Source organism: Triturus cristatus, chromosome 2_1 (genome assembly GCF_964204655.1).
Source record: "Triturus cristatus chromosome 2_1, aTriCri1.1, whole genome shotgun sequence".
In the NCBI taxonomy this organism is placed as follows: domain Eukaryota; kingdom Metazoa; phylum Chordata; class Amphibia; order Caudata; family Salamandridae; genus Triturus; species Triturus cristatus.
The window spans coordinates 178,370,567-178,396,718 of NC_140581.1; the positions used below are offsets into that span (position 1 = coordinate 178,370,567).

Below are 26,152 nucleotides of genomic sequence, written 5' to 3' on the forward strand. Positions count from 1 at the left end.
GACGTGAGTCCCTTGCTCACTTTGCCACTGGATTCAAGCAAGCCTGGCTGAAGACGGCTGAAATGCCAGAAACCGGTCCTAGGAAGCTTGTTTCCGGTCCAGGGAAGGCATGGCTTGGCAGTTCGGGCTGGACTGTTCCCATGAGGCACAGGGTCAGACTGATTTGCATATGGCCATGTCTGAACTGGGGTGGCAGAGTGGGCTAAAGAACGGTGATGGATCAAACCCAGATCTGTTGACTGGGTGTGAGTGTTTGATTGGTTCTGATGCTCCGTCCATCACCACCCCCTTTTGTACCACTCATCCATAGAGGTACTCACACACATAGTCACTCATGCTAACAAAAAATCAAACATCCATTTACTTGCATATACAGTTATCCACACACCACCACACTTACTTCTACAGAAACTTACACATACTTACTCTTTTAAACAATCACTTATAGAAACACATACTTATTCGTACAGGAAGTCTTCCAATCTCTCACTCTCACATATACTCTCTTATATAAAGCAATACTCACATGTACTAGTTTAAAATATATGTAGTTACTTATAAAGATACTATTGAGACAGTCATTCACTCACTAACACACCCATACACACACTCATCCACCTATACAGTCCTGCACACATACTGTCTTCAACACATACAAACAGTGACTCACTCATTCATGCATCTATGCACTAAGTAATACCCCCACTGAACCATACAGACACTCAGATACTCATACTGATACTCGAAAAACCAAGTAATAACCCATATAGACACTCATGTAGCTACTCACCAACCAATGCATGTAACTTATACACAGAGTGAGAGACTGATACAGATATTTACATATTTAAAAAGTACTCACTAACCCATGTATTCACTAAGATACACTTAATCAGTCCATTATACAAACAATTAAAAAAAAATAATCATTCATTTAGACACTTATATACCCATTTATTCTTCCATCGACCTTGAGATATACACATATAAAACATATTTAATTTTCAGAAAAACACACATTCACTGGATAATGTCATCAGTGATGTCATTTGAGATGTCATCAGTGATGTCATGAGTGATGTCACTGACCATGTCATGAGTGATGTAATATGTGACGTCATCAGCAGTGCATTGCAGGCGCACAAGTTATAGTTAGCTGAACTAACTATAACGGGGCAATTTCCAGGGTTTGGTACGAGTGAAATGTCCAGCTAACTATAACGCCCCTGATACCTATGTTTTTTTCAGTGAATTTCTAAGGTTTTTTAAATGCTAATTCCTAACTATAACGTGCCTGAAACCTATGGTTTTTTCAGTGAATTTCAAAGGTTTTTTAAATGCTAATTTCTAACTACAACGTGCCTGAAACCTATGGTTTTTACAGTGAATATATATATATATATATATATATATATATATATATATATATATATATATATATATATATATATATATATATCAAAAAAACAATCCAAGTGCAGGTAATGCACTAAACAGACTAATGGACACCAAATTCGCTGGTGCTGATATAACAAATTTATTTCAAGCTTGTGCAGCCCATGACGTGTTTCGGCCAGGTCCTGTGGCCTTGATCACATGACCATGCTGCGTCTTTACAAAGCATTTAAAGGAAATTTAACACCCCATGTGACTAGTGATGACTACAATAACCATAGAAAACACACTATTCTACCTATAGAGGAAATGACATTTTAGCAACTCCCTGAGAAAAAAACAATATAATATCAATATTATGATAAATGTAGGCACACAGACACTTGATGTTATAATAAACATATCATGCATGGAGTGCCACAATTTGTAAAAAATATCATAAACAATATATATATAGACGGTCCATTATTGCGTCTCGAATCGACAAACATTATGGAAAAGGCAAATAGAGCCTACCCACAGGGTAGCACACATAAAAAGATATGCTAAATCTGAATTGTACATAGTCTATATATTAATGGCACAAACCAGTACGGCGGACACTGTGCTAGCTTAAAAATTGCTAACAACTAAGGCGTGCAAATATGCAATTATCGTGTGCAAATACCCAATACCCAATGTGCAAATATTGGTACATTTGTACTTGACTGATAAATATTAGCACAGTCTACTGTGTGCAAATACGTAAATGACCTTCCTGCTTTTGGATGTTACAATAAATTACAAAATACAGTACAATGAAAACATTCCAACATAAAGTGCTGCAGTTATCAAAATGTGCATGTTGCAAATGGCCCGTTTTGCAGGGTTATCCCCAAACTTTTTGCTTCTCCCTCCCTTGTTTTTCCTGACCTGTGGTTGTTGGCAATAGGACTCTGAGCACTTTACCACTGCTGATCAGTGCTAAAGTGCATATGCTCTCCTTGTAAACTGTTATTGTGATTGGTTATCCATGATTGGCATTTTTGTTTTACCAGTAGGTCCCTAGTAAAGTGCACTGAGTGTGCCAGGGCTGGTAATTCAAATGCTACTAGTGGACCTGCAGCACTGATTGTGCCCCCCACCGGAGTAGCCCTAAAATGGTGTCTGTGAACTTCCCTGTTGTCCTGGACAGGTGCCCCTTTCTGCATAAAATCAATTATCCCTGCAATGCTGGCACCCTTGCAGCATGGTGCAAAGGTGCTTGCATTGGCGCACGGCAGCCCTTGTGCGCCGGCACAGGGGAAACGGACAGGAATGCGCTGTATCACATAGATACAGCACATTTCTGCCCTTTCCTTTTGCTGTAGGGCAGCGCTGCCGGGAGGCGTGCGGTGCTGCCCTATGGCAAAAGCCCATAAATTAGTCCCATTTACTTTTTCCCGGTCAATCGCAACCAGATGTCCCAAGGTGGCGCTATAGGTTTCTAAGTGCTAAATAGTGCTAAATCTTTAAACATTTATCTCTGGTTTACTACATTGGATTTTTGTCATTTTGGTTTCAGTTGAAAGATAAAAATATTTCCTACTTTTATAAATTGTTGTGGGATTTTTATTGTGTGTTGTGTCTTAATTATTTACTGAATTGGTGTTTTTAAATGCTTTACATACCCGTCTTTTAAAGTAAGCCTGCCTGCTAGCAGCCAAGCTACCAAGGGCTGAGCATGGGAATGATTTACTGAGACCTATTCTGAGCCGTAGACTGTGTTAGTGGCCTTATTGCCAGTGGTAGATGCATATTTATCACTACTATTATCCCACTTTCCAACATTAGCATTTGACCAAAGGGTTCTAACTTTTACTGTTAAAAACTAATGTCTACTGTTGTAAGATCTCGTACACCTTTTGTGCAGATGGGTACATTGTGTGCAAGGAATTTTCTGCACATATGGGGGTGTGCCTCACACATGCCTACAAAGCTCTCCACGATGCGAGACCAGCATATCTGAACCACTGTTTCATCAGACAGCTTTGCTCCACCCAACTGGACATGGCCACTGTCCCACAGATCCAAAAGACCAGAGCTGGAGAGAGATCCTTCTCTTACCTCACCGCCAAGACCTGAAACACACTGCCTCTCCACCTCAGCCAAGACCTGTCGCTGACCCAATGCAGGAAGGTGCTCAAGATCTGGCTCTTCGACTTAACCTCAGCACCCAGACAAATCAGCAGTCCCCCCCCCCTTTCAGTGCCTTGAGACCCTCACGGGTGAGTAGCCATGCTCTATAAACCCAGATTGATCGATTTATTGAAGGTGTTTCAGATGTGGTAATCACAATCATTTAGCCAGTAGCACAAAGTGCCCTGCACAGCGAGTTATATGTAGAAAATTCAATAAAAGGGGGAATTTTGCCAAAGTATGTAAATCTGATAACAACGGATGGAGCAGAGTGGTGGATCAGGCCACATTGCACCTTGACAAATGTGTGACTACCGGCAATGTTCCCATTCTATTTCTTGGTTTGGACTGCGATCAATGAAACTTGGGCACTCCATTCAAAGTGTGTCTACTAAGGTGTCTAAAAAGGGAAAGAATGGTCACAGACACACTCCCTAACATATAGTGAATAACTAGGAGGGAGCATTACAAAGTTGAAGGGATCTGCATCCTGAGGAAGGCCTTTGATCCTGTTGGGCGATTTAAGAGGCCAACATGTTGGTGTAAGCAGATAAGGTAATAGAGTTGTAGGTTCTCACATATATCCATTTATAATGAATTTTTTATCCTACCAATAGGGACCCATAATAAATATATAGGCGGGTGCCCCTTTAGGCAGTTTTAATTCTATCTGTTCTCTGCATGTGGGATCACTAATTTGAAATTATTGTGTTTCATAATCCTTTTATGTTAATAATAGAGCTCCACCCTGAGCGCTGGACTGCGTGTCTCCAGGGTGTGTCAGTGGGCCCTATTATGAAGCATGCCACTATCTCGTTGGTGAGGGCAATCAAAAAAAAAACTAGGGTTTTCCCTAACTGACCTGAGGGTGTCGATTAGTTGGCTCTCCCATTTGCGTATGTGTTGTTTATTTTAAATTTTGTCCTTCTCGTTCTGTGAGTTATATTTATCTTTTGGGAGAGCAAGAGAAAGCGCAAATCTCTTGTCCCTTCTGGGTTGTGAGCATAAAAGTATGTAAATCCCCAGGTGAAAATATACATGTGGTCACTGATGCAAGAAGTAACATAGATGAGAAAATGTGGTCACTAATGCAGAAAGTAAAATTGATGAGAAAAAATAATTTATCTTCTAGATCGATCCCACAGTTAAAGAAGAGGAAATTCACTATCCTACCTGTCACATTCAACTAGATGGGATAAATATCAAAGCCTATGCAGATTCATATTCCCATTACACACTGATAAATAAGGACACTTTCCCGAAAACATTTTTAACAAAGGAACACAAACTAGGGGTCCCTGACATTCATCCAGGAGGGTACAACAAGGAACCAGTTCCACTAGAGAGAATGGTAAGAATGCACATTTCTTTCAAAGATAGGCACATGGTAGGAAAAATATATGTTACACGACAAGGGTCAAACTTATTGGGATGGAAACATCAGAAGGATTTGGGAATAACTCTGGATCCCAAAAATAAGGTTCAAGTTCTCCTAGTTGACCAATCCTTAGTGGGTAAAAACAGTTCTGAAGAATGTCCAGAGGTATTCACAGACAAGTTGGGATTGCTGAACAACTACAAATATGAAATAATACTAAAAGCAAATGCAATTCCTTTGGTGCATAAGACAATATCAGTACCCTTAATGATGAGAGAACCTTTTAAACTGGAGCTGCAGAAGTTAGTGAAGCCAAGCTTACTTAAACAATAGAAAGTTCTGAATGGTTAACTCCTAGGAAAAATATTCACCTGTGTGTGGATTTAAGAGATTTGAGCGCAAACAGATCGGTGGACAGGCATCCTTCACCCAGGATACATGAAATGTTAAGTACCATACAGAGAATCAAGTATTTCAGTGCCCTAGATCTATCTTCAGCTTACTACTAGGTGACTCTCCACCCCAATTCACAAGTTTTAACTGCCTTTACTACACTACTGAAAACATTTGAATTCCTCAGAATTAGTTTCAGCAACCACTGCATTTCACAGGATAACGCAACACATTTTGAAAGATTCTGAGAAAGCTCTATATTTTCAAGACGACGTTCTTATATATGAATCTAATAAAGGAAGAACATTATGAACGGTTGAGGGTAGTCTTAGAAAAATTGAGAAAAGTAGGTTTCACCATAAAAGAAAGGGAATGCAATATAGGAGTCACTTCAGTGGATTACCTTGGGTACGCCATCTCTAATTAAGGCAGCAAACCCAGTGTTAATTTGGTGGAATCTGTTTGCAGGCCACCCACTCTGCATAATAAAGATGAAATCAAATCATTTTTTAGTCTGGCCAAGTACATCTCCAGATAAATTGGGAATTTTGTGGAGTTGGTCCAACCGCTCAGGGATTTGTTAAAAAGGTGCACCTTTTACCTGGAAGGAGGAGCACACCACTACCTTTATCAACATAAAAAGACATTGTCAGTGCCCCGCATATAGGGATTTTCGAGGTGAATCAAGAAACCATTTTGACCACGGAGGCATGTAACAGAGGACTAGATGCCACCCTTTCTCAGAATATTGAGAGCAATGAAAAAACAGTGGCGTTTCCTTCTATAACCTTGGTCGGCTCATAGGTTAATTACTCTCCTAGTGAAGAAAGAGGCACTGGCATCCTACTGGGCCATCATTCACCTTAAAGTTTACTTCTGGGGTCTACCCATTGAATTGAGAACAGACCAAAAACCCCTTGTGCAAATATTATCCATGAAGAAAATAGAGAAAACTACACCCAGGATCTCTAAATCGGTCTTAGACCTTCAAGGATATAATTTCAAGTTGGCTTATGTTCCTTGATCTAAAAACAGTGCAGCAGGTTACCTTTCGCAAGTAGCAAAAACAACATAAATCCTAAAAAGGGCTATTGTTGAAATTTCAGTTCCAGCCATTTTTAGAGTCTGAATGGGGAGCTCACATGAACATGGATCACACTCTTGATGCAGTGAGACAAAGAATAATAGAAGAGAGGCCCAAAAAATGCAAAGATCTACCGGATGAAGTACAACCTTTTTGGAACATAAGGGATGAACTATTCTTAGAGGGGAATTTAATCTTAAAATCAGGTAAAATCATGCCACCAGCAGGTTTATGGTGGGCCATTTAGGGACAAATCTCACAAAAGCCAAAGTGAGAGTTGACTATTGGTTCCCTTACATGGATCAATTAGTATAAGAAAAAAGTTAAGGACTGTCACTCTTGTGGCCCAAGTGACAAATCTAAGAACACTCACAAGGATTGTTAGACCTTTCAGCCTTAGGCTGGTATTCCCCTGAACTTTTTGCCTCTTCTCCTCCGTTTTGCTGGCCTTTAGACTGTGCTCACCCCCCTAAAATATGTTTAATTTGGCTTATACCCAATTGACATATTTAATTTACTTATAAATCCCTTGTAGAGTGGTACACCATATACCCAGGGCCAGTAAATTAAATGCTACCAATGGGCCTGCAGCACGTATTGTGCCACAGACTTAAGAATCACGTTAAAACTAGTCCTAGGTTTGCATCTGCAGCCTGAATGCAGTTTTAAACTTCCATGTCGACTTGGAGATAAAAACCTCTTGTCAAGCCCTAAACTCCCCTATTACATATGTCACCCCTAAGGTAGACCCTCGGCAGCCCATAGGGCAGAGTGCCTTGTAATTAAAAGGTAGCACATATACCTTTTAGTTTTACATGTCTTGGTAGTGAAAAACTCATAAAGTCATTTTTCACTACTGTGAGGCCTACCCCTCCCATAGGATAACATTGGGGATTCCTCATTACTTTTAATAAGCTATAATATCCAATTGGGAGCAGGTAGCTATCTCATGTTTGGTCTCTTTGGAATTGTAATGAAAAATCCTATTTAATGGTAAACTCATGTTTTTATTACAATTTTGAAAATGCTACTTTTTCAGAAAGTTGGCATTTTTCTGCCTCAAGCTCTTTTGTTCCTGCGCCCTGTCATGGGTCACATGGCTGGGTGCAATGAACAGTTATACCAGACACTCACACTATAGAGGGATTAGGTGTAACTGAATGGCAGGATGGGGGTAGAGCTGAGCACAACAGCCCCACTTGCAAGTCACGGAATTTCATGCTTTTTGAAGGCACTGTCTAAAAGCTTCTCCCACCTTCCAGAAGTAGGGCACCAAGATATAAAAAATAGGACCTCAGACACTAACTCTTCCATACACTTCTGGACCTGTGGGTACTGTACCAGGATGAAGGACTGCTATGCTGCCGAAAGGACTGCCACTCTACAGGATTGCTCACGGCTTCTACAGTTACATTCTTCTCCGCAGCTGAAAATCCTGTTCAGCGGTCCTAGCCAGAACTGTCTTCGGCTACAGCTCTCTGCCTAATCCCACTGGAGATTTTCGACTTCCATTTCAGAAAACTATGTCCGAATGTAGACATTTTCATTGTGGCTTCGACCCAAGACTTTCTGGCAATGATGCTCCCTCCCCAGACACCTCCTGTAGCGTTGCTCTGCTGAACTTTACCTTCCCAGAAAATGTTTCTCAGAAATTCCTCTAAGTTCGAAGGTACGCACTGACCGTTCCAATTCACTTCTTGCATCCGAACTGCTCTCCATCGCATTCAGCCATATGTTTCGATTTTGACCTGATGTCCGCAGTTGGCGCTCCGATCTTTTAGGAGCTAGTTTTTCTAAAAACGAATTCATAACTACGGTTCTATTGATTGGATTTTTGCCATTTTCGTGTCGAATAATATATTAAAATTGACTCTATTTTTTAATTGGTATGGGATTTTTCTTGTGCTGTGTTTTCACTTTATTACTGTTTGTGTGCTGCATAAATATTTTACACAGTGCCTCTAAGTTAAGCCTGACTGCTGTTGTGCCAAGTTACCCAGGGTTAAGCACAGGTTAATTTAGTGACTTTTGGTTCACCCTGCAGTGGATTGTGGCTGTTGCTTGACCAGAGCTCACACCCCACTCAACCAACAAGCCAATTTCTCACAGTGATTAATAAAAATCATTACAATTACAATAGAAAACATCAATACAATCATGATAAAAATACAGAAAAAAACAAGAGCTGTTTCAGTGGTGATGGTACTTTCTCCCTTTACAGAACTTGTTAGACCTACCCTAAAATGTTATTCAGATCATGGAAAGTTTAAAAGAAGAAATATGTTGTCTTGAGTGTTGGTTCTGAATGTCTTTAAGGAAGCAGAAACAGTTAATTATTCAAAGTGCCTTCACCAGCATGAACTATATAATTTGAAATACCCAAATATAATACCATCATTAACAATTTTTAAGGGTGAGCCCTGAAGAGTGAACCTCACTTATGATATTGCAGAGGAACAATAGACTGTCAATTCTGGTTTTACGAAAAATGATTATGTACTAATCCTAAACATAAGCTGGTCGTTCTAGAATATTCTAACAATTTTCTAGAGGTAAGCAAGACAGCGATGTATCCAGGTGTCTCTCAACCCCCTCTCCGTCAAGAGTTGGAGGCCCCTTCCAATTACACAGTACTGTGCTGCAACCCTTCCAAGATCGAGTTTTCAATTAATGAATGGTTTTAACAGCTGCATGTGTCTCTTTTTAGGAAAGGGGCAACTGCAGATCAAGTGTTCCATTGTCTTACTTTAGCTGCTTCAGCAGCAAATCTCCTCAATTGATCATGGAATTTTCCAGCAGGATCTAACTGTATCTATTTGTGTCAACAGAAATCACAGATGAACAAATCTATAGTAAATAAAATAAGTAATACATGTAGTTCATATTTATGTTATACATAGATTGCTATACAACAATCTCTTTTATGGTGAGTGTCACCATACATGAAGAATAATGAAAACCTAGAAACCTCTTCCTACTCAAGTTCAGTTCAAGTGGGCATGTGGAGGACTTTACTCACTCACTTCCCTCCTACAATGAAGATCTGTGATGCCCAAATCATCCTGCCAATTTCACCAACACCTTAGCAGCCAACACAAAAATATAAATATTGACACTTGACATTTAGTTTAATACAAACATCAATGGGCCCGATTCACAATGGCCCGGCAGTCGTGGCGAAGTCTCCGCATGCGGACGGAATCCTCGCACTGAGAATTTTCATTGTGGAGATTCCGCCCGAGTGCTGAGACTCTCCTACGACTGTGGGGCCTTCGCCACAAATGCAGAGGTCCTTTGTAAATTGGACCCAATGTGTTCAAAATAGGAGAAAGTGTGGTAGAAGACCATCTACACTACTTCATTCGAATCCTAATGCCACAATTTGGCTTCACATCTCCACCACCTGCAAATAACAGTTATTGCATCTAATGAATGCCTTTACTGTTATCTGAACGATGAGCACATCCCCATCCCTAATCTCTTTCCACACCCTTTAAACCACTAATATCAATAGCTTGTCAGTAAATACTGATTATGGTGGAAAGAGCTGTTTACACATCGATATCAAATCCACCCTTCCCATACTTATGGGAGACAAGTATTTCCATGTCATATACAAAATAAACATTGTTTGCACTTGCACTGAAACTCAATGATTTATTCCCTAATTTCCTATGGCTTCAGTTGGTGAACACCAAAATGATAGGCCACTAAAGGGTTTCAGAAGTTTTCTTCTGGTTGACCATTAACCAAATGGCCACTAATTCTAAAATACTATGCCCTACACTAAGTTCCAAATCCACATACTGGATTTAACTACTAATTCTCAAAACATTTCACACAGGAAGTGTGTTATTATGAAAAAACAGGACTATAACCATATTTCCTACATTTTAAATCATTAACATCTGTTTCAATATCCAGTAATCACTTCGAGCAAGGTCTATTTACATAAATAAATCCACAATTGATTTATAAAAGCAATTTATATAAAGTTACAATTGAGTTAAATAAATTTGTTAACAATAAGTGTTTGTGGTATGTTACCAAAGATTGGAGTCAATTATTACAGGGATTAGTAGAATAAAGCTGGTAAAATGTTAGCTAATTATGTAAAAGTGGATATGATCTTTCTGTCATTGTTTCTGATTCAAATAATGCTACTATTTTGGAGAAATTAACAGGGATCTTTATTTGTAGAACAAGATCTTTCTTAAAGAAAATTGGATACATATTTCCAACTCCCTCTACAGCAGACAAACTGCTATTGGATTTTTACTGTCTAGACTTTAACGCTTTCCTAGCAGAGGTCCAGAAATCTTTAAGGAGCATTCCTTGGCTCAATTTTGGCGATATCTTTTTACCCATAATTTTGCAACTGTTTCTATTTTTTTGATATTTCCAACAAAGTTTAAGGGTTCCACTTTGTATAAAATTAATTCTTAACCAAACTATAGATTTATGTTTATTCAAGTATTCTAGACCCAGATAGGCCAAAAATAATGATTGTAAAAGATCTATAACAGTCTTAGCTTTTGGATCAAAACTTCTAGTAAAATTGTATAATTTGGATTTTATTAAATGTATATGAACTTACAATAATGATAAAATATTCATAAATATCATTCAAGTGTGTCTGTTTATAAAACCCCCCCTGGCAGCAATTGATAAACATGAGGAACAAGCTGTAGATCTTGTTAAGTGGCAATGTTTATTTAGGTAAATTGAATGGTTTTGGCATCACATTTTTAGTATGATAAAATTATTACATAACTTTAAAAACAGTCCACTTGTTAAAAGTATTTTTTCTCCATATTTAAGACTTTGGGGCCGATTCCGATCCTGGAAAAATTTTCCCCGTACGACTCGTATCCGGTCTTTTTACCGTACGAATCGTACAAGTAGCGTACAAACTGCCAAGTACGATTCGTATGGGAAAAAGTCCATACGAATCGCATTCGGAAAATTTCCCCACACGTCCTCGGGTCGGAAAAAGTGTCCGACACATCCCCGGACGATTTTACGTACAAATGTGAAAAGTGAAGTCCGAGCGCGCAAGTACGATCCGTCCCGTGCGTCCGATGTTACAACCGTATGGAAAATGCACCGTACGGACCGAACTCCCATAGCAACCATGGAGACATGTGCCCGCATACGCGCCGACCCCCCCCCAGCCCCTGTGAGTATGCGCCGAACCAGCCCCCGTGAGTACGCGGCGAACCCCCCCCAGCCCCCGTGAGTACGCGCCGAACCCCCCGTGTATGTACACCCGTGTATGTACGAGTCGTACCCCCGTGTATGTACACCCGTGTACGTACGAGTCGTACCCCCCCGTGTATGTACACCCGTGTACGTACGAGTCGTACCCCCACCCGTGTACCCCCCGTGTATGTACACCCGTGTACGTACGAGTCGTACCCCCGTGTATGTACACCCGTGTACGTACGAGTCGTACTCCCACCCGTGTATGTACGGTGCGTACCCCCAGTGTGTAGCGCGTAGCGCTGGGGGTACGCACCGTACATACATGGGTGGGGGTACGACTCGTACGTACACGGGTGTACATACACGGGGGGTACGACTCGTACGTACACGGGTGTACATACACGGGGGTACACGGGTGGGGGTACGCAAACATTTAAGTGCCAACGACTTCGGGCCCATCTTCATGAAAGTGAATTCTTGTATGAGTGCAAGAAACAACATTTGCACATGTAAGTTGAACTAACATGCATAGAATATCCCACATTTTGACTTTGATAAGCTTTTGCAGAGTTTATCTAATTGTAAAGTTTAAATGTCCGGTCATTGATTACAGAGCTTGATATATGCTTGCAATTAAAGTTAACAAAGTAACTATAGCACAGTGAGATGACGTGATCTGCTCAGAAATTGCACAATGTGGTCAAACAGCCATTATATGCCACTACATTGTACGCCACTTGTCTGTAGTCCACGCCACTACACTCTACGTCACTACACAATACATCACTCTACTCCACGCTATTATACTGTATGCCACTCTATTCTATTACACTTCAGTCTATGCCACTTAACTCTATGTCCCTCCACTTACACTTCACTCTATTCCACTTTACACAACTACACTCTATGACACTACACTCTGCGCTACTCTACTCTATGCCATTCAAGTCTGTGCCACTTTATGGTACACCAATGCACCCTACGCTATTCCACTGCATGCGACTCCACTCTATGGAACTTCACTGTACTCAACTGCAGTATACGCCACTCCACAATCCAGTGGATGTTATAGCACTGTACAACATCACATTCTACACCACTAAACGCCACTCCACTGTATGTCACTACACTCTATGTTTCTACAGTCTACGCTATTCCACTGTACGACACTGTAGTCTACCCTACTCTACTATATGCTACTCCACTGTACGTCACTAGACTTAACACCACTAAACTCAATGTTATTGCACTCAACACCACTCCACTGTACGCTACTGCACTGTATGCCACTCCACTCTATGCAACTCCACTGTACACCACTGCACGTTGCGCTATTCCACTCCACTCTACTCCACTCAACTCCACTCTACGCCACTCCACTCTACCCCACTCCAGTCTACACTATTCTGCTGTACTCCACTCCACTGAATACCACTCCACTCTACGCCAGTCCACTATACGATATTTGCTTTATGACACTACAATGAACCTCACTCCATTCTACACAATTCCACTCTACTCCACTCCACTGTATACCACTCCACTCTATGCCACTCCACTCTACGCTATTACATTGCATGCCATTCCACCATACCACACTCCACTGTATGCTACTGCACTGTATGCCATTCCACTATATGCTATTCCAATGAATGCCACTACACTATACAACACACAGTCTGTGACACTCCACTGTATGCCACTACACTGTATGCCAAAGCACTCTACTCTATTCCTCTGTTTGCAGCTCCACTGTACCACACTCCGCTGTCTGCTATTCCACTCTATACCACTCTACTATATGCCACTCTATTCAGGGCCACTCCTCTCTATGTCACCCAAGTCTATGCCACTCCAATGTACCTCATTACACAACTACTCCACTCCACTCTTTCACACTATACTATATGACACTACACTTTACACTATCCTCTCAACAGCAGTAAACTACGATTATACTAAACAATGTATTACTTTTTTAAAAACCACTGAAAGTCCATTAAAAAAACAAAGTTTGAGGATAAGTTATAGTTAGGAAAACTTGATTTCTTCTTTGTATACAAACTCAACTTAATCTACACAAACATGCACTAGTTTTACCCTTGCATATTACATAAGTTAATGCATGTGGAATCATAGCATTTATAACAACACTTATGACATCTGAAATCACATGATTTGTCAGAACACAGTGCATGGTAGAGTGGTGAATTATAATTAATGTAGTGTTGCGAGTGAGTTGACAAGATTGTCAACTGAGGTGTGGCACTTATAGAAAATTTGAAGGTGGTGTGTAAACATAACTGTGAGTTACAACATTAACTTATAGTCATTTGAAAGTGGTGCGTAAATTACAAATATAAGTTATAACTATAACTTTAGAATTTCTAATGTTTGTGTAGTTTAAGTTTTGTTTGTATACAAAAAAGAAATAACATTTTCCAAACTATTACTTATACTTGACCTTTGTTTTTTCCATGGAATATTATTATTGTTGTTATTGTTCTTTTCAATTATAACATTAACATTATTATGCCTAGAGACGCCAGCGGATATTATTAGTTTACAAATCTAACATCTCACACCCATGTTCAATGAGTACCTTAAAAAAAAAAAACATTTTTAAAAAGAAGCCTGCAGAGCACGAAAAAAAGTTGTGAGCAGCCTGGCAGCAGTTTGCAGCTCCCGAGTCCTCTTAAAGCAAAAAATATCTTTAAAAAAAATCACTGGGGGGCAGATGTGCAGCAGGACGTGTGGCCAACATCAGGGCGAGGAGATGAAAAGAGTGTGAATAGAAGGAAGGTGATAAGGGTCTTGATAATATGCCCTGGTGAATTCCAATAGAAGCCCAGGTTCTGGTGTGAAGGACATCAAACGTGGGCTTCAATTGGAATTCACCAGGGCATATTATCAAGCCCCTTATCACCGCTTTAGCGGCAGTTTCCTGCCGCTAAAGCGGTGATAATGTTATCGCCATTCTTGATAATATGGCCCATATCGAGGGGGATGAGGGAAAGTTGAAAGGGGAAGCAGCACAAGGGAAAGAGCAGAAAAACACATGAGCTCCCGTGAAGTGCATACGTAAAAAGAAAACAAGTAAATACAAGCCAGGTAAGCAGTGGAAGGATACGTATCAACCAATTAGAACACCATGAAACCAAAATGCTTCTGAGCTGGACATACACATGATCAGGGAGGAAGCCATGAAACAAGAGCAGAGAAGTGAGATAGACAGCAAGGCCATCGATTCATGAGCAGAGGCTTGAGTCAAAACACACTCTATGGGGCAGATTTATGTTCCCTGGCGCATTCCTGCAAATCAGCAGGGATGCGCCAGGGAAGATGCGTCACGCAAGTTTGCCCTTGCGCCACCGCAGATGCGCCGCATTTACAATGCGGTGCATCGTGGCGCAAGGACAAGCAGATGCGTGAGGCATCTGCCGGCGTAAGGTTGGCGCATTGCTGGAGTTGCGTCGCAACCACGACGCAGCTCCAGCAAGGGTCGGGGTGCCCCTATCCCTAACATGCTGCGTCAATCCTTACGCCTGCTTCAAGCAGGCGCAGGGATTTGACGCAGCATGGCCGGAAAAGTGACTGAGTGAAATCTTGTAGATTTCACTCAGCCACTTTTCGGAGGCGTTCCTTCGCCGGAACGCCCCTCCCCCTGTGCAGGTACGCACACATGTGGCACAAGCTTTACAACGTGACGCATCTCCCTAGATGCGTCACGTTTTAAATCTGCCGCAGCATGGCGCTGGCTTTACGCCGCCGCTGCGCCACAAAAGTGACGCAACGGCGGTGCAAAAGTGACGCACAGGGCTTATAAATCTGCCCCTATGTATATTGGGAACAATAGTTTGGCGAAGACCTAAAAAGACTCCGAAACCAGAATTTGATGAATCAGTACAGCAGATCTACAAACCACTCGAGAAGCTCTTTATCAATCAAATAGACTGGTAGAAGCCATGTTTCTTTTCTTGACACCCCAGGCCCCAAGCCTTCATTGTTGGTTCAATGCCCAGACGTGAAGCACTTGCACAGAGTGTATAAAAGGCAGAAAGGGGCCTGTATAAGAGGGAATTCCATCACTTTCCGTGCACGTAATCCATTCACAAATGCATTCTCACCTAAGGTGGCTGTTACAGTGAACAGAATTTAAAGTCCAGCTTAACTACATTCAAACTGTTCTGTCACCTCAGGACACTGGCTGCTGATTAACATATTTATTAAGCACATCTTACCGTGATACATGCCCTGTATTTCTTTGCTTCATTTATTGTTTGTCTTAAGGGGCCGTCTGGGTCATTGTGCAAACATTGCATCAGGAACATTAGTGCAGGAACAGATGCACAGAGATCAGTATATAAAAAATGAGAGACATAAAACCCAGCAGGTGTAATGAAAAACCACTCCTGGGGAGGATCTGGGAGCCGCAGTTTCTGCATATACAGGACATGCTTTTATTTCCTAAGTTATGAATCCCTGGGCTGGAAAGATAGCGCATCCGTCTCTGACACGAGATGCATACAGATGGGTAGCCTCAGGTCAGCAGGCCCAAGCCCAGCACAGCCCATCCAGGCTTTCATCACTTCATGATGGATTACTATGGAGTTATAGATGTAATGGGGAGACGCTTAACTGCACACAAAGAACCAGGCACTCTACCGGGATTGCAGTGCCTGCTCTCCCCTCACACCCAGCGCTCTCTCTTTGCAGGCACCCTCCATGTAAGCAAGGCTCTCCCCTCACACCCTGCGCTCTCTTTTTGCATCCACCCTCCATGCAACCAAGGCTCTCCCCTCACACACTGCGCTCTCTCTTTGCATCCACCTTCCATGCAACCAAGGCTCTCCCCTCACACCCAGCGCTCTCTCTTTGCAGGCACCCTCCACGTAAGCAAGGCTCTACCCTCACACCCTGCGCTCTCTATTTACATGCACCCTCCATTCAACCCTGGTACTCCCCTCACATCCCACCCTCTCTCGTTACATGCACCCTCAATGCAACCAAGGCTCTCCCCTTACACCCTGCGCTCTCTCTTTGCATGCACCCTCAATGCAACCAAGGCTCTCCCCTCACACCCAGCGCTCTCTCTTTTCAGGCACCCTCCATGTAAGCAAGGCTCTACCCTCACACCCTGCGCTCTCTCTTTACATGCACCCTCCATTCAACCCTGGTACTCCCCTCACATCCCACCCTCTCTCGTTACATGCACCCTCAATGCAACCAAGGCTCTCCCCTCACACCCTGCGCTCTCTTTTTGCATCCACCCTCCATGCAACCAAGGCTCTCCCCTCACACACTGCGCTCTCTCTTTGCATGCACCCTCAATGCAACCAAGGCTCTCCCCTCACACCCAGCGCTCTCTCTTTGCAGGCACCCTCCACGTAAGCAAGGCTCTACCCTCACACCCTGCGCTCTCTATTTACATGCACCCTCCATTCAACCCTGGTACTCCCCTCACATCCCACCCTCTCTCGTTACATGCACCCTCAATGCAACCAAGGCTCTCCCCTCACACACTGCGCTCTCTCTTTGCATGCACCCTCAATGCAACCAAGGCTCTCCCCTCACACCCTGCGCTCTCTCTTTGCAGGCACCCTCCACGTAAGCAAGGCTCTACCCTCACACCCTGCGCTCTCTATTTACATGCACCCTCCATTCAACCCTGGTACTCCCCTCACATCCCACCCTCTCTCGTTACATGCACCCTCAATACAACCAAGGCTCTCCCCTCACACACTGCGCTCTCTCTTTGCATGCACCCTCCATGAAACCAAGGCTCTCCCCTCACACCCTGCTCTCTCTCTTTGCATGCACCCTCCATTCAACCCTGGTACTCCCCTCACATCCCACCCTCTCTCGTTACATGCACCCTCAATGCAACCAAGGCTCTCCCCTCACACACTGCGCTCTCTCTTTGCATGCACCCTCAATGCAACCAAGGCTCTCCCCTCACACCCTGCGCTCTCTCTTTGCATCCACCCTCCATGCAACCAAGGCTCTCCCCTCACACACTGCGCTCTCTCTTTGCATGCACCCTCAATGCAACCAAGGCTCCCCCTCACACCCTGCTCTCTCTCTTTGCATGCACCCTCCATGCAACCAAGGCTCTCCCCTCACACCCTGCGCTCTCTCTTTGCATCCACCCTCCATGCAACCAAGGCTCTCCCCTCACACACTGCGCTCTCTCTTTGCATGCACCCTCAATGCAACCAAGGCTCCCCCTCACACCCTGCGCTCTCTCTTTGCATCCACCCTCCATACAACCAAGGCTCTCCCCTCACACCCTGCGCTCTCTTTTTGCATCCACCCTCCATGCAACCAAGGCTCTCCCCTCACACACTGCGCTCTCTCTTGGCATGCACCCTCCATGCAACCAAGGCTCTCCCCTCACACCCTGCGCTCTCTCTTTGCATCCACCTTCCATGCAACCAAGGCTCTCCCATCACACCCTGCGCTCTCTCTTTGCATCCACCCTCCATGCAACCAAGGCTCTCCCCTCACACCCTGCGCTCTCTTTTTGCATCCACCCTCCATGCAATCAAGGCTCTCCCCTCACACACTGCGCTCTCTCTTTGCATGCACCCTCCATGCAACCAAGGCTCTCCCCTCACACCCTGCGCTCTCTCTTTGCATCCACCTTCCATGCAACCAAGGCTCTCCCATCACACCCTGCACTCTCTCTTTGCATCCACCCTCCATGCAACCAAGGCTCTCCCCTCACACCCTGCGCTCTCTATTTGCATGCACCCTCCATGCAACCAAGGCTCTCCCATCACACCCTGCGCTCTCTCTTTGCATCCACCCTCCATGCAACCAAGGCTCTCCCCTCACATCACCCAGGCTCTCCCACCACACCCACACTCTCTCTTTCCAAGCACCTTCATGCAACCCAGGCTATTCCCTCATATAACCCAGGCTCTCCCCTCACACCCAGAAGTCACTCTTTACATTGATTCACCAATCCTTTCTCTATACAGCCAGGCTCTACCCTCACACTCCACACTGTCTGTATATGTACCTTCCATGCAATCCAGGCTCTCCCCTCACATCCCATACTCCCTATTTCAATTCATTCTCCCAAAAACTCATGCTTTCCCTTCACGACCCATGCGCTTTCTTTTAATGCATACCTCACTCAACTAATATTCTCGCTTCAAACCCTGCACTCTGTGTTTACATGGACACTGTACACAACCCAGGCTCTCCCCTCACAACTCACTCTCTCTCTGTTTACATGGACGCTGTACACAAACCGGGTTCTCCCGTTACATTGCACTCTCTCTAAGTATATGGACCCTGTGCACAACCTGTGCTTCCCCCTCACATCTCACTCTCTCTGTTTACATGGACCCTGTACACAACCCGGGCTCTCCCCTCCCCTCACATCCCATTCTCTCTGTTTACATGGATGCTACACACAACTCGGGCTCTCCCCTCACATGCGACTATATGTTTACATGGACACTGTACACAACCCAGGTTCTTCCCTCACATCCTACTCTCTATGTTTAATGGACCCTGTACACAACTCAGGCTCTCCCCTCACATCCTACTCTCTATGATTACATGGACCCTGTACACAACCTGTCCTCTCCCCTCACATCCTACTCTCTATGTTTACATGGACCCTGTACACAACCTGGGCTCTCCCCTCACTTCCTACTCTCTATGTTTACATAGACCCTGTACACAGCCTGGGCTCTCCCCTCACATCCTACTCTCTATGTTTACATGGACCCTGTACACAGCCTGGGTTATCCCCTCACATCCTACTCTCTATGTTTACATGGACCCTGTACACAGCCTGGGCTCTCCCCTCACATCCTACTCTCTATGTTTACATGGACCCTGTACACATCTCGGGCTCTCCCCTCACATCCTACTCTCTATGTTTACATGGACCCTGTACACAGCCTGGGCTCTCCCCTCACATCCTACTCTCTATGTTTACATGGACCCTGTACACAACCTGGGCTCTCCCCTCACTTCCTACTCTCTATGTTTACATGGACCCTGTACACAACCTGGGCTCTCCCCTCACTTCCTACTCTCTATGATTACATAGACCCTGTACACAGCCTGGGCTCTCCCCTCACATCCTACTCTCTATGTTTACATGGACCCTGTACACAACCTGGGCTCTCCCCTCACTTCCTACTCTCTATGTTTACATGGACCCTGTACACAACTCAGGCTCTCCCCTCACATCCTCCTCTCTATGATTACATAGACCCTGTACACAACCTGTCCTCTTCCCTCACATCCTACTCTCTATGTTTACATGGACCCTGTACACAACCTGGGCTCTCCCCTCACATCCTACTCTCTATGATTACATAGACCCTGTACACAACCTGTCCTCTCCCCTCACATCCTACTCTCTATGTTTACATGGACCCTGTACACAGCCTGGGCTCTCCCCTCACATCCTACTCTCTATGTTTACATGGACCCTGTACACAGTCTGGGCTCTCCCCTCACATCCTACTCTCTATGTTTACATGGACCCTGTACACATCTCGGGCTCTCCCCTCACATCCTACTCTCTATGTTTACATGGACCCTGTACACAACCCGGGCTCTCCACACAAGTCCAACTCTGTCTGTTTACATGGTGTCTCTCCTCCTCCACACCTCCACTCTGAAATTATACACCCTTCATGCCCCACAGTCTCCCATTACATCCCATGATTCACCTGCACAACCCACACTCGCTCCTTAAATGTACCCTCCTGACAAATTCACGCATCCTTCATACTCTTCACTTTGCGTCAACACTCACACTGTCTCTTCAGACCATGTCTTCCCCTTTCACACGCACAACCTCCCTACACACTCCTTTCTCCCCCTCTAGACCCCGCATTCACTCCAGACTCTTTGTCCAGTCCTCCCTGTTTCCTCAATACTCCTCCAACTACCTGATTAAACGTTTGATGCTCACATCCCAAGCTCGCCCTTCACACCCCAAAATGTCCCTTTGTGCCCCAAGTTCTTCCGCCATACCCTCACTCTCCCTTTACACCGTATTCTATCCCTTCACAGCCAACACATGCATAAGTAATTAAGTATATGCAAAAGTTCAATGATTTAATATTGATTGCTTCAAATATCATCACAACTACAAAATAAATTACGCATGATATTATTATTGTTAGCAAATGAAACATTCAGTTCCATTATGAGGGCAATTCTTCTCTATGATTTGAGAGGATTCACAGCTTTTTGTGGAGCCTCCGGCTGGGGAACTTCAGCTCTAGGTGGGCCAGTAGCACACAGATTATGATTTGTCGCTGACCCAATTCAGGAAGGGTCTCAAGACCTGGCTCTTCGACTGAACCTCAGCACCCAGCAGGACCTTCAGCCCCCACCCCCAAGCGCCTTGAAACCCTTGCAAGGAATAGTCGTGCTTAACAAACACTGATTGATTGATTACAGGCCCAGAAACTTGTATTACCTCTGGAAACTACTAACAGAAAAAGCTTTGTGTATCCGTCCTCAAGACCTGGCTCTTGGAATGAGCCCTAGCGCCCCCTCACCCACCCTCAGAGCCTTCAGACCCTCACAGGTGAGTAGCCTCACTTTATAACTACCTGATTGATTGATTGATTGATTGATTGATTGATTGATTGATTGATTGATTGATTAAGTCTTGGATATTCGGATCTCTGACAGCATATCGAAAACACAAACATCGTGGGGAGAGAATATCGTGTCAAAAATATCGAGGATCAAGATATTGAGAAGGTAAGTGCAAAGAGGTAAGTACAGATTTACTATTCTTAACTCCACATCAATTTACCTCGAAGATACATATATCGTCAAGGAACATATATGTCGAATCATATATAGTAAAACTTTACTTACCTATAGAAATTTACCTTCACTATATTCCTGTCCTCGATATTTTGTCCCGCGATATTTGTGTTTTCGATGTTTTATCGAAATACCACCGGGAAGCGTTTCCATGTTCTCTCTAAATGCCAGCAGGAGACCAACAACCCGTTGGTCTTATACATTTACTCGGTGGCTGCATCCAGCTGTGCTTCGGTGGCTGCATCCAGCTGTGCTTCGGTGGCTGCATCCAGCTGAGCTTGCTAACAGTTGAATGTTGAAAAGATTGATTTTTATTTGTACGGGGGTTCAGGGTTAGATAAACTGATATTTGCTTTAATGTATTGAACATACAATTTGTTTACATATGTGATTGATGCCATGTTCTTGCACTTAATAGCACTGTACATAATTGGGGTTGCAAGTAACAATTTCAGTGCAACCCTGTTTATCTGCCTGAAGAGAGTGGGTGATTGCGGGGGGGAGGGGCGCAGCTTGGGCTGCTACTGAGACCCACAATCTGCACTTTGCCCACAGAATTCTTAAGATGTATTAACCCATGTACCCATGCCTGAGAGATTGTAGATGCTGATTTGAGGGTGTAGGAAAATCCACATTATAATGAAAATAGGTGACTCTAGATACTTCAAGGACTTAGATCTGGAATTTGTGCACAACTAGCCAGGATGGAATTAAACATCATTTTTTTTAAATACACTAAAAATGAGACTTAGGGTTCTTTTCCACAGCGCCCCATGGATGCTTGATTTACTGAACTCTGATAAATGTTGGGCTTCTAATGACGCTAGAGGTGTTCCTAGTCATATGGACCTTCATTGCCCTACAGACTTGCTCTTTTCGGCTGATATATATAATAGTTAGAATTAGTCCTTGATACACATTTGCCGCTTGTACTTATATGGCAGGTAATTTAGATTTGATTTTAGTGGGTGAAAGGTTGCTGTCCTGTTCTTTTGCATTAGTGAATAAAGTAATTCTAAGAAAATCAGACCACTCTTTAACCCTTGCATAGATGATTGAATTATGGAAATTACTTTACTCTCACATTATGATAAAATTGTGTAATAGCCCTGGACTTTATACTGAGGAGATATGGGGAGATTTCGAGGAGATAAACCTGTGACCTTATTTCCTATGAGGCTTTTAGTCCCATGCTGTGTCGTCTGGTGTGTATGAGGCCTCTGTGTTATGGCTGATATGCACAACCTTATGCTCTCAAGAAGTACACATACTTGCCATATTGATTAGCTGGTTTGTTCTCTATTTTCCCTTTCAATTTATTGACAAAGATGTGCATTTCAACTTTTCGATGGAAATAGAATACCATTTAGATTTCCCAAAAATATCTTAAGATACACATCCATTTGCCAAAATACCAGCAGTACTTTTTGCTTGGAAAGGAAGGAAAATTGACAAATGTAGGTTTGATTTTTGTAGTCTGGGCAATGGAGTTCCGCAGATTCCTCTCATTGCAGCTCATGCAAGCTTGAGGTATCAGTGCTCGCTGCTTTGTTCTTTGTTTTTGCCCCTTTTTCACATTTCCGTTCGCAGTTGGTTTCTCTACTGAGTTCCATTTTTCTTTTCCTTAAATGTATGTTTACTTATCTCAGTTTTGAAACCGACTGTAATGTAGTTTCTGATTATATATGTATTTTGCTGATGGTTATATCATTACAGAAAAAAGGTATAACAAATAAGACTCATAAAGGATTTCAGGGAAGTACTGTTCTTCATCATCATAAACTTCGGTACTAAAACTGAATCAATAATATTAATAAAATTGGCCATTAGATGGAGCGTGCCAAAACTGTACATATGTTTTTTAGGTCTCTATAAAGGGCGGTATTACAATCCGATTGGTCCAGGGCCACATTTCAGAATAAAAACTCCTGGTGCCTGCTAATACCATGCACATGGATGCTATAACATACATATCAAACCATACGCATAGGAGCTTCCGTCTGTGCGGCCAGGTACATTTTAAGCGGATTTGTGCCTTTATGTGCATTACAACAGGCACTGATCTCAAAGGTTGTCTCTTGTAGACCTCATAAGGATGAATGACTGAATCAGCACTATCTGGGTTGATCCCTATCTCCATAGCGGGGTGCTTAACCCATTGGGGTTGCACTATGGTTTTATGTAAAGTCTCAGGTGACGCCTAGCATAAGGAGTTCTTACAGCATTCTCTGAAATAAAGGAACTCTGACACATGCAGCCTCACCAGGCTTGCGTGGTTAGTTTGCGCTCAGGTGCTTTTTAGCACAATATATCATATAACATTAGTGGGCAGGTTTCCTCTATTTGGTCAGAGCTATTACGCCCCAGAAAAAAATAAGAGTTTGTATTCTATAGAAACATTGATTTTTGCTGAGCCAAAACTGTGATAGCCGTTGTAAAAGGAAGTGAATCAAAAAAGTTGATGGGAGCTATTTACTATTCACTATAAAGATGGGTTATTTTAGTCGATTTCATTTTGTGGCTTCTGTGCATCAAAAGTTAACGTGCATATTTTGACTACATAAACAGTATATAACAATGTTTTGGATATCTAAAATAAAGCACTGACGCCCACATAAAGGAATGGAAAAGATAGCACACACATATGCCCACCGCACTGTAGTTTGTGGTGCCACTCAATCAGAATCAAGAATCAAGAGGATGCAATAAAACATGTAGAGTCCTGAGCATGGTTTTGCTGCTGGTTGTTGAAGCCCCCTTGTGCTGCTGGTTGTTTAAGCCCCCTTGTGCTGTTGGTTGTTGAAGCTCCCTTGTGTTGCTGCCTGTTGAAGCCCCCTTGTGCTGCCGCGTGTTGAAGCCCCCTTGTGCTGCTGGTTGTTGAATCCCCCTTGTGCTGCTGCTTGTTGAAGTCCCCTTGTGCTGCTGCCTGTTGAATCCCCCTTGTGTTGCTGCTTGTTGAATCCCCCTTGTGCTGCTGCTGTTTGTTGAAGCCCCCTTACCTGGTGGCTGTTGAAACCCCCTTGTGCTGCTGCTTGTTGAAGCCCCCTTGTGCTGCTGCCTGTTGAAGCCCCCTTGTGCTGCTGGTTGTTGAAACCCCCTAACCCCCTTGTGCTGCTGCTTGTTGAAGCCCCCTTGTGCTGCTGCTGCTTGTTGAAGCCCCCTTGTGCTGCTGCTTGTTGAAGCCCCCTTGTGCTGCTGCCTGTTGAAGCCCCCTTGTGCTGCTGCTGCTTGTTGAAGCCCCCTTGTGCTGCTGCTTGTTGAAGCCCCCTTGTGCTGCTGCTGCTTGTTGAAGCCCCCTTGTGCTGCTGCCTGTTGAAGCCCCCTTGTGCTGCTGCTGCTTGTTGAAGCCCCCTTGTGCTGCTGCTTGTTGAAGCCCCCTTGTGCTGCTGCTGCTTGTTGAAGCCCCCTTGTGCTGCTGCCTGTTGAAGCCCCCTTGTGCTGCTGCCTGTTGAAGCCCCCTTGTGCTGCTGCTGGTTGTTGAAGCCCCCTTGTGCTGCTGCTTGTTGAAGCCCCCTTGTGCTGCTGCTGCTTGTTGAAGCCCCCTTGTGCTGCTGCCTGTTGAAGCCCCCTTGTGCTGCTGCCTGTTGAAGCCCCCTTGTGCTGCTGCTGCTTGTTGAAGCCCCCTTGTGCTGCTGCTTGTTGAAACCCCCTTGTGCTGCTGCTTGTTGAAGCCCCCTTGTGCTGCTGCCTGTTGAAGCCCCCTTGTGCTGCTGCTGCTTGTTGAAGCCCCCTTGTGCTGCTGCTTGTTGAAGCCCCCTTGTGCTGCTGCTGCTGCTTGTTGAAGCCCCCTTGTGCTGCTGCTGTTTGTTGAAGCCCCCTTACCTGGTGGCTGCTGGTGACATTATTCGTCCAAGCTCTGGCATGGCCCTTCTTACATGCTCCTTCCTCTCGTGGCGCTCTGAGTCTGGTACTTTCCGGGCACGGTCTCTTATCTGGGTGATTTTTATGGCACCTTTTATTGTTTGGGGTTGGTCTTAAGCTACTTATTGTTTACTTACGCGTCACGCCCCTCTCAATTGGACCCACAGGTATTTTCGGTTCAAATTCCTCTGCCTTTCCACCTTCTTCTGCACCAGTCGTATACTTTTATTTTGGAGTTGGCCCACTCCAATCTTGGGGATTGTTGTGCACTGCTCACATATGTGACCTCATTTATGGTTTGCCGGATGGTTTACTAATCCAGTGTTGTGGCTGAGGACAGACTTCTTCCACATCTGCAGTAGATTATGCTTTCTTTTCCCTGCTTATATCCAACAACAGCCATGTTACAATAGTAAAGCACCAAGTCAAAAACAAAGAATTATAATGACCATGGTTCTTTGATTAAGAAAACTAGAACTTCCATCCACATGCCTCAGCACCAATAGCATTACAGATGAAGGTATAAGCAGTCCTAACACTCATAGCTCCGCCTCTTTCTTGCAGCATTGCGGCCATGATAAGTCCCTTGTCACAATCAATAACCATTTTAGTCAGTTTAATATGTCTTTCTCGTTATTAGCATTCCAGTTTCCGAGATCGGCGCCGGGTGGATGTTTGTCGGTGGCGCCTATTCTCTCTGCTTGCTTATCCCTACTGCCCTTTGAACACTACAGGATGCGCGCCATTTTTCTTCCCCTTCACTCCCTCCTATCAGATTTGTTTTTTCCTTGCTCCATGCTAGCGCCATTTTCCAGATCACCAGAGACCGACCTAGAGGTCTCTTGCGTGTTGCACGCCTT

At 43.8% G+C, this 26,152-nt stretch overlaps 1 protein-coding gene across 1 annotated transcript in view; it reads right to left on the reverse strand.

The window, feature by feature from the left end:
• Positions 1-25,335, reverse strand: part of LOC146863921 (uncharacterized) — a 55,655-nt gene extending 30,320 nt beyond the window's left edge. Inside the window, exon 1 of the mRNA XM_085640697.1 lies at positions 25,254-25,335. Within this exon, the coding sequence (XP_085496823.1) occupies positions 25,254-25,294 (41 nt within the window). The 5' untranslated portion in view covers positions 25,295-25,335. The remainder of the gene's footprint in view (positions 1-25,253) is intronic.
• Between the last annotated feature and the right edge of the window lie 817 nt (positions 25,336-26,152).